The 13,980-nt window shown below is 42.6% G+C and overlaps 1 protein-coding gene across 2 annotated transcripts in view; it reads right to left on the bottom strand.

Annotated features, from left to right (window-relative positions):
• Positions 1–13,980, bottom strand: part of MYO16 (myosin XVI) — a 2,357,781-nt gene that overhangs the window by 1,887,308 nt on the left and 456,493 nt on the right. For both annotated transcript variants that reach the window (XM_085622905.1, XM_085622906.1), the window contains exon 4: positions 11,448–11,591. In XM_085622905.1, the coding sequence (XP_085479031.1) occupies positions 11,448–11,591 (144 nt within the window). The remainder of the gene's footprint in view (positions 1–11,447; positions 11,592–13,980) is intronic.

Here is a 13,980-nt window from a genome sequence, read left to right as displayed (position 1 = left end):
TCCTACCTCACAGCAATACCCTTCTCAAACTCTGGGACTACAAATGAGCACTTGTTTGCTCGAATCTGGAGCCTCTGGCTTAGTGAGGAGGCTGACCGTGCCGCAGGGCTGCTTGGGGTGTGCCCTGAATTGCTCCCCATGACACCTGGTGGTGGAGCTCTGAGAGCTGGAGTGCCTGCAGGGAGGAGTTGTTGTCCGTCACCTGCCCTTGCTTAGTGGGCACTGGAGATTTGAGCCTGGTGGTGGCCAGTCATCGGGAGGCAGCCTGTGGCGCGGACTCTGAAGGAAGGAACGGCCATGAAAGGCTACTGAGGAGGTGAAGGCCTCCCCTTATTTGCTTCGTCACAGGGAGGCCTCCAGGAGCAGCAGACTTGTTCACCACAGCGCCCTACGGGATATGTTGAAGGAAGGCGGTGGTGTACTGGCAACACTGAGGACCGCAGGTGAGGGCCGCTACTGCTGTCTGGCCTTGTGCCTCCTCTTTACTTCCCCCTCCCCTCCTTCTTCTCCTGGTTCAGTTCAGGCCACGTGTGTTTTTGCCGGGGCCCACTGGGGAGGGCCTGAGGCATGCACAGGCGTGTGGCATCAGAGGGGAAGCAACGCTGCTGGTCTCACACCTTAGGCTGATGAGCCTTTGACTTCCTTTTGGCCTGCCGGATGCGGGCTCCACATGATAAAACACAGCAGCTAAGGTGACAGACGGTGGCACTGGCACTTTGTTGATTGGAGCGGGTTTGCTCCTGGCCTAGTTAGCTCCTTACGGCTGGGGACCCTTTGTTTTCATGGCCAAGGAGGGTCAGTATCGGCCTTGTAGCGGTGGCGTGTTGGCCACTGTGAAGATCGGTGGCCATTTGCTTACAGCTTGTATTGGAGACCTAGTTCTGCGACTTGGGGTTGAAGTGGGCCACTGCTTGATGATTGCCTCGGGCGGGATAGAGCGATGTGGATCTCTGGTGACTGGGGGACAGACTGATGGCCTACTTGTATTGAGCCATTGCTGCAGAATGTGGACGGTCGTTTTGACCTCCCCTCTCAAGCCCAGGCCTCCCTCCCTCCCTCATCACTGTGTGCATTTTGGAGATCTGCTGCCTGGGCACGGGTGGCTGCTGGTCTCTACTCTTCTCCGTGGCCGGGCTGGGTCCTGCCCTTGGAGGTGCCTGCTTCCTGGTCTCCTGTAATGTTTACTCCTGAGGGTGGAGGATGGGAAGGGAGAAGATGGACCAATATACAGTCCTACAGACAACCTCCCATGACGATGGAGAGGGTTTGCCTGATCAGATGCCTGGAACGGGGGCAGGGATTGGTGGACTTGGATGGGATACTTAAGGCCATATAGGACTCCCAGGATGCAGTGGAGTTTCTCCGAGTCGAATTTTCCTTGATGCGCCAAGATCTGCATAATGTGGTAGACAGAACCACAGAGGTTGAAACCCCGTCCTTTCTGCTGAAGATACATTTTGTCCTTTAAGCCCCAGATGTCCAAGATGTCTGCCTCAGTGTCCTCACTGGCAGAGAGGGGATAGGATGTTGAAACAGATCTGGCATAATAATCTCAGACTCATTGGCTTGCCAAAACCTGTGGAGCAGAGGGGACTGGCCGTAGTGCTTGAGAACTGGTTTAAATCATGGATGCCTGAAAATAAACTGTTCCCCTTTTTTGATATTGAGCTTGCGCACCGCTCCCTCCCATGCCCTGTGATTCTGAGGCTACATAACCTTAAGGATCGGGATGTGATATTGCAGGAGTCCCGTGTCCATCCTGATCTGTGGTTTGACAACGCAAAGATTCTTTTATTTCCAGAATGCACAAGTGCGGTGCAGCAGCAGCGACGCTCATTTGTTGAAGTGAAGCAGAAGCTCCGAGCCTTAGACCTGCACTATATGCTGCTGTTTCCAGCCCACCTCAAGGTCTTCTTCCAGTCTTGTACTCTTTTCTTTATTAACCAGTTCAGGCCTGGGAATGGGCAACTGAGAGCCAGCTAGTGCAATGCCACCCCCCCCGACCGGAGCCGATCAGGGAGCACAGGGTCACTCCCTCATTTGTGGTGAGGGGGTGCTCCCACTCTCGGAGGCCCTGACAGAGTATGAGGCCAGTGGAGGATCGAACCCAGCTCAAGAGGAACTTATCATGGAACCAGCCTCAACGAGGGAGGTTGAGAACCCCTCGGAAACTCCATTGGTTTATTGCTATTTGTGGGGGGACTCAGGCTCATCCTCTTAGCCCTCCGGTCTGCCTAAAACTGGTTGCTTTCTTTCTAATCTCGGTGTGAGTTAGGGTATGGGGAGTGGGTTAGGAATGCCTGCAGTGTGGGGTGGATGTGCTAGATTTCATCCCCCCCTTCCTGCTTGGGGCTTGGCCTAAGTGCCACTCGTTTGGTTTGGGGTGTTCCTTCTGCTGGGTTGCCAGGGAAATCTCCTTTTCATGTGGTATATTTTGCTGTCAGGCATCGGATCTTGTTGCACAGGTACCTATGTGTCACAGAGGTTTATTACTTCCCCTAGTACGAGGTTTTGGGATAATTTAGGTAAGGTGGCAGATGCTTTCAGGGGGAAGTGTGGGAGATGTTAAGGGAGTGTTGTTTAGAGGCGCTTTTAAGCCTAGTTTGATTCTTTGCTTGCTTTGTTTTACTACTGTTTTTCCTCTGCAGGTTACAGGTGGCAACTAGGCAGGTAGCAATGGTAGTTCGAAGCTGTATGGTACAATAACTCCTCACAGTCCCTTTCCCACTCCTGTCGGGTGGTGAATAGGTTTGGTTTCTTCAGCTATGTTATGGCCTCTCCCAGGTTAACGGTACTCTCCTGGAATAAGAACGGCCTCCTGCAATGCATCAAGCATTCAGCTGTGTTACGATATTTCAAACGCTACAGGCCAGTGGTTTTTCTCCTACAGGAGACCCATCTATTAGGCACAAGCTGCCCATTTCTGGGCCAGTTCGGTTATGACAGAGTATATAACTCAAGCTTCACACATGGCTTTTGAGGGTTGTCTATATTGTTGTATAATTCCTTTCTATTGACAGTCACAGCGTATTACATAAACACTCAGGGCTGTTACATGGGTGTTGAGGGCCGATTGGAAGCGAGGCATTAAATTTTGTATCTTGCTATGTTCCACCACCCCTGCTGCAATGCTCTCCATGCAGTGGCTGAAAGCCATCATCCTGACTCTCCCTCAGCGTGTTAAGGTGATCAGGTGAGATTGTAACGCACTTCTCAACCCGGCCATGGATGCCGCCTCCACCTCATACCCCACCAGGCAGGGCCGGACTGGGAAGCAAAACCAGCCCCGGCAAAGTGCTTGGCCGCCCCCTCCCCCCCCTCTTGGGGGGGGGGCGCCGAACTCTTTGCCAGGGCCGTTTTTCAGCTGATTTTGTTATGCTATGCTGCAAAAATGGCCCTGTAACAAAAACGGCCCCCAGGGGCTCAAAACCAGCCCCCACCCGTGCGGCGCACCGGGGGATTGCCCGGTGCCCGTTACGGCCAGTCCAGCCCTGCCACCAGGCATTACTGAGCAGCTAGCTTCTCCTCATGGGCTGATTTGCTGGGCCTCTGCGAAGCATGGCACTGTTGGCATCCCACCAGGTGAGCCCACACTCATCATTCTGCTGTGGAATTTCGCATAGATTTGATGTGGTTACCGGCAATGGACCTTCTCTCAATTCAATCAGTGTACATAATGCTCTGTTGTTGTTGTCATGGGGATCTCAATCCAATGTCCTGTGGCCAGCCTGGAGATGTAATGCATGATACTTGCAACACTCAGAGTGTGAGACTTTTGTCGAGGAGGATTTACATCAGTTCTTCGGGTTAAATGCAGGGTCGGTGTCATTGGCGACTATGCTTTGCGCGGCTAGTAAGCTGTGCCTACAAGGCCACATTAAAGGCAATATTCAGCGGGAAGAGGCACTGCATTTGGCTCTCCTAACTGACTTGGAAACACAGGTAATGCGTGTGGAAGTGGCTCTCCGGCACCAGGATACCGAGCAAGTTCATCATCTCCTGGCCATAGCCTGTACTGCGTTGCAGCAGGTCTCCCTGGAAGAGGCACTATAATGTTGGAAGGCTTCCATACAGAAGGTGTATGCCTCGGAGGCAAAATCTGGTAAATTATTTTATTGGCTGGCCACCCGGGGTGTATCTGACCGAGTAGTACCTGTGATTCGGGACTCATTAGGTCGCGTTCAAGAGGAGCTTCCCATAATTGCCCAGACCTTTGCTCATTTCTATTGAGGGTTAAACTTGTGATGTCCTCCGCCACCCGTGGAGATCGCCAACGCACACTTGGAAATAGCTTCCGACTATACCCAGTGCTTTAGCCCAGGAATTGGCCAAGCTCTCACACTTGAGGAGCTGCGTGCCGTGGTGTCCGGGTTACAGACCAGGAAAACGGCTGGCCCAGATGGGTATCCATGCACTTCCAGCAGCAGAATCTTTCCATGTTGCCTGTGAGTGCCCAGCGTTGAGACCCTTCTGGGTAGAGGTTGGTCAAATACTATCTGCTGTCTTGGGTAACTTGACGCCTCGTGTGGTACTGCTGGGGCTCATGGAGGAGGTGTGGGGACCCAGGGCTGAACGCTCCTTCCTGAGGACAGTCTGTTTGGCCTCCAAGCGGGATGTGGCCCGAGTGGGTAAGCAAAGAAAGCCACCGACTTTTGGAGGTTGGTAGGCGGGGAAGGACTGGTGCGCACATGAGAAGAAGCCAATTTTGGAGGCCTGTGTCTGTTTGAAAAAACATGAACATATGTGGTGGAAATGGTGTGGCTATTATGGGTTGTCAGTATGATGACAATGCTATATGCTGTTGAAGTCAGAGATTATTATTGTGCCATGTTCATGCACCAATCAAATATCATACTGTGTCTTGCTATGGTGTGCCGCAAAACTTTCAGTAAAGTTGGTTATAAAAAACAAAAGACATATGCAGGAGTATGATGTTCTGGTCAGGTGAGAAGGAATAAAGATATCTCAAAAATTAAAATAGGGAACAATAGATATAAGTTATGCATGGAACGGGATGATGTTCTTGTCTCATTCAGTAAACCAATACAAATGTATTCATCCCTAACCGATGAAATGAAGGAATTTGGGGATGTCTTACAGTTTTGGGCTGATGTGCAAAAATCTCAAATATTGTATATATCCATGACTCCATGACCAACCACTGTTACAAAAACACAACCCCACTAAAATACAAACTTTTTCTCCAAACAATATGTCAGAAACTGCACACTTGAAACACACACAACCTATTGTAGTTGGGGATGATTTTGGCTCTCAGGATTGCATCCGAACCAAAAATTCTCTTAATCTTTCAGACACTCCCTTTACTACTCCCCCCACAACTCTGAAGAAACTGCAAGGCACCATTGGGAATATCATGTGTACATGGAAAAACCCAGGTTGGCTAGAAAAATAACACTTTGCAGTCCTGGAAAAGGTGGACTGGGCAGCCTGGATATTGCATACTATTACCAAGCAGCACAATTAAGGCACATAATAGAAGGGAATAAAATTAATTTTGATAAGGGCTGGTGCATTACCCAAGACAAACATTTCAAAGCACGTACATTTTGAGGGTTCTCTAGATACCCAAAATGTACAGGATGTAGGGCCTACATTCCTCCTCTGTAACAACACCATCCACGAGGTGTGTGAGACACACAGTGGCGAGGGAAGAGAGAGTTCACATCTATTCCCTTGCCGCTGATGACCATACTGGTTTGCCATGATTATAAGCAACTATTCATGGGCAGTGAGTTCTTTACATGGAGGTGACAAGTGTAAAAACATTTGGATTACTTTGAATCTGGAAAGTAAAATACTGTTCAACCCAATCAAAAATGAACACCGCCTACAGGAAAAAGAAAGGCTATGCTATCTGCAAATATGGCACTTGAGCATTCATAAGCCTGGCAAACCACGCACAAGTACATGTCTAATAGATTTTTAAAAAAATGCGTATTACAAAAGAAGAGGACAAATGCCTTTTTCATCATATATACACTCTTGTCCCCACATCTCTTCTGGATAAGACACCCAGCCAGAAAAGGTTGGAAACCGTAATCAGGAGATGCCTCACCAATAATAAATACTACAGAGCTATTACCACTTCCATATGTTTATCAGGTAGAAAATAATTTGTTAAAATAGCAATGTACTGGCAACTCTGTGGCAGGGGGGGCCCTCCATGTACTTTGCAAGGGGGCCCCATCAAGTTTCATTACGCCAATGTGGCAACTGATTCCAGTGAGACTGAAAGTATGGGGTCATGGCGAATCAGAGAAATACTGGAGGAAGTTTGTATCTCCAGGCACACTGCTTTAACTATTATGGCATTGTTAACACAATAACGCAAATCAATCTTGAATGACCTTGATGCCATCTTTGAAAAACAGATCCCCAGATTGTGAGGTTATGTTATAATGGACCTTTGCATTCATTAAAGGGCAGGCTGATGGCATATGTTCCATGCACAATAAAACAGAGTGTTAACTCTCTCTGGGTCACAGATAGGCTGTACTTTTTTTTAGTTGTGGGACTTATTGGAAATAGAGAAAATAAGTAAGATGGCAGAAAATAAAAACCAAAGAAATCTTGGGCACCATTTCTTATCTTTCTTTCTGTGGAGAACTGAGAACTCACCTCTCCTAGATACGTAAGAGTTTTGCATATCACACTTCAAAGTCAAAAAACTTAGAATGACTAAACATTTCTGAGGTTGGGTAGTATGGCTCACAGGTGAATTTAAATATAGGATGACACCTTCCCCATTCTCCTGTGTCAAAAGGTATCACCCTTAATGGCTGTTGATCATCCTAGATAGTACAATCCCTGGATGCTCGGGCATGTGTTCCAATGGAATTCCATTCACCTATTCTTTAAATCCCCACGGGCCAGTGGTTGCAGTTAGGCATATGTGTAGTCCAAATACAATATTTAAAACAACTGAGCCATAGAGTCCTTTACCTGGTGTATAAAATTTTTGATGGGAATTTAGAAATGAGCATTAACAAACTTTCTTCAGGCATGCAAGACTCCATAGTCTACCTTAAGGTAGTGGACACGTGTTAAAGGCTCGACTGTACATGAAAGACATTCACAAGTAAAAGAGCAGTAAGGCAGAGCTTCTCACATAGAATGCTTTGTGACTCAGGTGTCACAGACAGGAGGAATAAGAAAAAACATGATTTAAAGTGAAAATTCACTTTTTCTAGGTATTTCTATATATGTAAATCATCACCCTTTATATTACTCATGAACAACATTTTACACTCCAAAGGACTTAAAGAAAACAGTTTCATCTTCTCACAGGTATTCATGGAATTTTGTTAAAATTCCAAACAAAGAGGGGATTGGCTGCAAAAAACCTAGGGCCAGATTTATCATAGTATTGGGTTGCCCTTGCATCGTGCATGGTGTCGCACAGGCAACACAATACTAAAGTCAGATTTACCAAGCTATGTTTGGTAAATCTGGAGCAACAAAAGGCAGCGCAAGTCACTGCCTTGCGTTAGTCTGCTCTGGGAAAGGCTTCTATGTGTGGCGCTTGGGTGCTCCCATGCATCCACTCATGGATTATAGCGCATTTCCAGAATTACTAAGACTGACAAATCTGGGGAGGCGTCAAAATGCTAAGTCTTACATGTGGTAGCGCAAAAACGAAAAATATCTTTATTTCTTCCCCTTCAAAGAGTAGGCAGTGGTACTATGCACTACTACCTTCTCTTAAAAAATAAAACTTACATTTTCATTTTTTAAACACATCCTGCTTTCCTTTAGGAAAAAGGGTTGCATTACAAAAAAAGATTGCTTTATTTAAAAGCAATCACAGATATGGTGGTCTGCTTACCCCAACAGACCACGATCCCTGTAATGTCAGTCATTCTTAATGGGCTAAAAATTGCAACATAGCTCATTAATAATCACGAGGTGGGTCAATTTGTGACAAACCTACAAATGGCTAATTTAAAAATAAAAGTTACATACATTAAAAATAGTGATTACCAAATAGTGATTTGCAAAAAACCGCTGTTTAGAAATTTCTATTCTAAATGTTTGTACATCTAAATCTTAGACAGGAAAAAGAAAGACATTTTTGACTTTTACACATTATTGTGGTATTGCTCAGTATCAAACACTCTATCCCTTATCCAAGTGAAGAGATATCATTCACACTGTGTTGTTGCTTGTAAAGTCATTAACAGTGACAATTAAAATGATATATGTATTTTTAATGGAAAGATTACCGAAACCAAAGCATTATCTCAATGAACTCTTATTCCAGTAAATAATATATTAGATAATAGGAACTAGATTTTATGAAAAAGGAAATCCCAACAAAACACTGAAAAGAATCCTCTCTAACAATGAATTGAAGAATAACTGTCAAGTATTGCAGGTAACAGGAAACATTTCATTTTGTTTGGCATATGCTGTATAGAGCTCAGCAGGTAGATAACAAATCCATCATAGTTCCATTCAGTGGTATTTTTTAAATGAGATTGAAACCAGGCTTAAAGTAAAATCCAACATCTCTCTTACACAAGATTTAACCAGAGAAAGAATCATACTTGGCAGCAACTTCAAGTAAAATATGTCCTCTGGAGCACCTGTCACAGCCACTTCTAAAACATAATTCAGTTTTCATGGACTCAGAAGTTGTGCAGATCAATGTTAGGCATTACATTCTGTGAAAACTTTCCCGGATTATTATTATTTATGAAGCATCATCTGCCATGCAGTGTGTAAAAGGCCCAGAAATGTCAGAATAATTTATTTTCCTAAAGCAACACAATGTGACATTGATATAGGGCTTGTGAGGTCGAAAATTGTTAACAATCTGAAAACATGAAAAGAGGAATGATCTATAGTAACTACCACTTTGTATGTCAAGTTATTATCCTGGTACCTCAGATCTTTCCACGGAAAGCCAGGTAACAGGAATATATATTACAACTACACTAGGGATCACAGCAAATCTGTCAATGTGAATCTTTCAAGGGCTTAAATACAAAACACTACGATTAAAATGGAACATTGAGAAAAAATATGCTAGATAAGTATGGCTGTACACATGTATGGTTTAAAATATTCAATGCAATAACTAATACTCTTAAAAATTATTAGAAACGCTTATCAAACAGAAAATATATATTACACTGCTGTTCTTAAAATTCCAAGTTCAAACCACTTGTCTGTTTTCAACATCATTTTTTCTGTCAACACACTGTCAAATTTGAACTACCAACACATTTTCAGTTTCTCACACACATCATTATTATTATCTTTAGCCAACTCAGTCTCTATTGCAAAAAACTTACCTTCACTCAGACATAGACATCGTTGGCGAATACCTGTTCCAACAAGTAACCCTCAATAATTTATAGGCCTTCATCCTAAATGGCCTATTTTATATTACACTGTTAACAGTTGAAGGGTCTGCTGTAATCAAATATAGTATTGTATTAGCTAGTTTGTTATTCGATTCAAAAGATTCAAGCAGTGGACCACTGTGGTATTCTTCCAATCCTGACAATTGATTTTGTTATCAAACCATGAAAACACTTATGGATGTGTTTTTCTTATTTTTGCATAATGCATGTATATAATGTATATAGAGTATAAAAGACTAAAAAACGCACTAAATGGAGAATGAATATCATTTTCTCTGTAAAAATATATTAGGAGATGGTTTCTGCAAGTAACTGATGGTCTTGGCAGAGTTCTAATTCAGTCTAAATTCGGAAAAACACGTTTTCATATTTTGATTTATTTTTTTGTTCGTAAAAAAAGCTTTCGAGGTTACCAGAACTAGTGCATTGAACTTGAACATCAATGGCGGAGACTGTAGCCTAAAGTTTTCATGAATATTGTTTAAATTGATGTTCAAAGTGAGCCTATTTCAGTCTGTATTATTCTACATATAAGGATTATGTGCTGAGACAACACCAAAATTCTGAGTTAACACCGATAAACATTGCTTTCTGAATACTTTAACATGCCATGTTTAACTTTAATTTGGCATTTTCATAGAATTTTTGGTAAAAATATTTGAACACATCCGTCACTCTTCGTACTCAGGACACTTTTCTTTAACCTCTTCTGTGCCCATGACGAGATAGTCTCGTCATGGAGCACGGTCGCGCTGTGCCCATGACGAGACTATCTCGTCATGAAACCCGCCCACTAAGGAAACGCCCGGCACAGGAGGGGGAAAGGGCGTGGCACCGAAGGGGTTAAAAAAAGACAAGAAACAAATGCTAGCCTTCACACAAGTAATTTGGACAAAGCAAATTTATAACGTAAGCACGAACAACCTGCTGCCAAAGATAAAACCCGGATTACTGTTCATGATATACTAGCTGCACGCTCAAGATTAGTTTGTTAATGTGTAACTTCCCATGAGACTAATTAAAAACTGTCTATAATAATTCAACAGAAAATCCCACTGATGTTCTTCTCTAACGTGCACCTTTCAATATATTGCCATTTCCTGACATTGAGATTGACATTTACAATTATAAACTGGGCCTGCTGTGGTGATGTATACATATCAGCACTTAAGAGGAATATTTAATAATTCAGCATTATAAACTGCTTTCCGTACTAGATGGAAATGGAGCCGAAATCCCTAAATATGTCATCGTTCATTCCGAAAAATGCAGGCAATGTCTGAATTTCAAAGCAGAATATGATTAGCAACTGCCCTTGTAATCAAGTATTTTAAATGCAATCGGCCTCGCCTTTGGGACCTTATATGTATTTAGCTATGCAGCACATTAGCCTGGGTGCTGAAACAGCTACTGTTTTTTAACATGGAGGGAAAATAAGCACCAAACTGCGTGACACGCAAGGTATGGGAACACATGGAGAGAAATATTGCCTGTTTTTAATATAAAATCAGGGCCTTCGGTGGTCATAGCACTGAAAATACACAATTTGAAAAAAATATTATTGTCTACAGGTGCTGGTGGAAGATAATTTCTATGGACTTGAGTCTAGAGAATACTAAAGTGATTCTGGTATTTTACTGACTTCTGCTGGTCGTTTTTTATCAAGAAAGTTAAATAGAGGCAGCTGAACAGAAATAAAAGTCCCTAAGCGGAAGCAAACAAGTCCTAGGGTTGATCTCCAGAGCCCAACAAGTACATACACATATAAGGAAATACTAATATCTAAGTATATACTAAAGTTTATACAAGAGGTCTCGAATGCTTGACCTTAAAATGAGTCTTTCTTGGCATTTATTTACTTTTCCACTGCCTCGTGTCTATTTAGATTTTAATTTGCTTCATATAATTCCTAGTTCTGAATGCATATGATAATCTTACTTAAATCTTTTAGCTTTATTGGTGACATATATAACTTTGTTATTCTTTGAGAAGTGGCCTCATACTATTTATACTATAAGGTTCAAATTTGCTCAAAGCATAGCAATGCTCACTTACCAGCAGCAGCAACAAGACGATGTCAGGGTTATCACATGCACAAGCCACATGCATTGGTGTCCAAAAGTCCTCATCCTGATGATTAACATTTATCCCTCTGTCAATTAGAATTTCAGCAGTAAACACATTGTCATAACGGGCACACTAAAAGACAAGAGAAGCAAAAGGATAAGTCTCACAGAAATCGTATGCACGGACAATAAACACATCTGAGGCTTCTGTTTTTTACTTTTTTCTGTTTTCTATTTTTAGTTATCACACACAAACTCTTATGAGCAGACTATACTGTACCTGGCAATGTCTCGCAATAATAATTCAGGCTGCATAATACAACATATTAGGAAAGTGAATGTCAGATAATTGTCTAAGAAAAGAATACGATCAAATTAAAAGTTAGTAGAGCATGCAGACACTTTATTACTTTATATAATGTATGGACATAGTGGAGGGCAAACTGAGGCTGTGTATCTATACCCGTTGCTTTTCAATCCCTAAATTATTTAGCAGTGGGCTGTTGCAGTTTCTAAGTGACATAGATCTCTACTCCAAGAGCAAAATATTAAACTGACTTGTCAGAGCAGACAAGGAAGAGTATAGAAGACAAACTGTTTGTAAGCTGCTGTAGTGAAGTGAAGGGAGTAGGTAACAACTCAGTTAATGGAGTAAATGTAATGAAACCCTGACAGTAAAAAGAATGCAGTAAGTTGGTAATCAGTAAATTATTTCAAAATGAGTCCAAGATTTTGAGACAGAAAGAGCATGTGACATTGTAATGGAATTTGTTGGGGACAGATGGACCAGCCAGACCCTTTTTTTAAAAAGAGGAAAACATGTACATTCGTGAAACAAATAGGTGCCATTGAATTAAGTATGGTATAATCTGTGGATGATGTAGACTATTATGATTAAGCAGTACAAGGAGAAAAATAAGGAAGCAGAAATGTATGTATACGGAAAAATGGGAATGTTTACAGTTGGAGACAAGAGGATATGTAGAAAAGCTGAAATTGGAAAGAGGATGGTTCAGGAACCAGATGGTAGAATTCCAACAAAAATGAAATGGGACATGGACAAGCACCCGGAGGGAAGTTTAGAGAGTTGTGAGGATTTGGTTGGCCTTTAGAGAAAAAAGTTGTGAAGAAATTGGCGATTTGGTTATGAATATGTTAGAAAGACAAAGAGTATGTTTAATTCTAGGAACTAGATGGTAATGGAGGTAGCTAACCAGTATTTGCAAGTTTAAGGCCTTGGTCATTTGATGACTGACTTTATGGTGTCAAGGAACAATAGTATAAATGCAGGTATTAGAGGGTGTGGCTATTTTACCATTTTTTAAGATATAAGTGTATGAGGTTTTTTAATGCATGCAAAGAGAGTAATTTAAGGTTGAAACTGGTGGGTTCAAGTAGTGTCTGTTTGTAGGGCATACAAAGTGCAAACATCAAGGTAATGGCAGTAGTTAATTAAGTCAAGAGTGTCAGCAAGGGGTATGTAATGATGGGTAGATTTTTAGAGAGTTCCTTCTAGACCCAAATGATTTTTGGAAACTTATTTAGTGGACCATATGTGATTTGGTGTTGCCATAGGTTTCATAACTGAATAACAGAGGATTAGACGTTTATATTCATTTGGAGGAAGAAGTTATTTGAGAAGTACAATGATTACAGCTAACGCTGTGTGCAGAAAAATAAGGTGAAAGGCATTGTCCTGTCAGAGCACACAGTTTCCTACTTCCATCATGGCTGCTGAGCTGCAGAGTTGGTGGTTGTTTATTTTATCAGGTATCTAGCCATTTGCCTAAACGGAAGTCAAAGAGGTGAAAGAGTTAGGCCTTTGCCTGGGTAGACCACTCATCATCCTGTTTGGTGTATCTGATATGCATATGGTTGGTTGGATGCTTCCAGTACTACACTTGCAAGTTTGCAGTGGCAGGCTACCACCAATGGACACGTTTTGTCAAAGTGTGAAATTTGATACTGTGAAAGTGTTGGAGAAGAAGGGTATACCGGCAACTAACTGTCATGGAAAACCTTTCTGGAACTGTTGTTCAGCTATTTGCCTCATCCCATCACCAGTGGTGAATCATTTCTGGAAGTACACAGCTCTTGGGTCAGCCTTGCAGAGCCCAATGTTGAGGAGGCAATCTTTGGAATCACCAAGCCCTGATTTATTCATACCACAACTGATTTGCTTGTTCTTTTCTCTGTAAGTCTTTCTTGTCTTTTTAGGATTCAAGAGATTTTATATGCCTTGTGTGGGGTGACCTAGTAAAGGTTCTCAGTTGCTACGCATCACACTGGAGATTCTATTCTAAGAGGAAGAATGTTGGCAAGTTCTAAGAGGAGTCAGTTGAGACTTGTAGATTGATGGCTGAGGTGAATTAAAGAGCTTTTCTACACAGACCTTGGTGGGAGCCTTTCTTGGCATCCATAAGACACCTCAACCTGACGATGAGGATGGGATACACCTATTGATGAAAGCCTGCACCTCAACATTGTGAAGCACAGCTTACCTGGTCGCACTTGGATAGAGC

The sequence above is a fragment of the Triturus cristatus genome, chromosome 8, assembly GCF_964204655.1.
Source record: "Triturus cristatus chromosome 8, aTriCri1.1, whole genome shotgun sequence".
Taxonomy (NCBI): Eukaryota; Metazoa; Chordata; class Amphibia; order Caudata; family Salamandridae; genus Triturus; species Triturus cristatus.
This window is presented reverse-complemented; position numbering and strand designations above follow the sequence as displayed.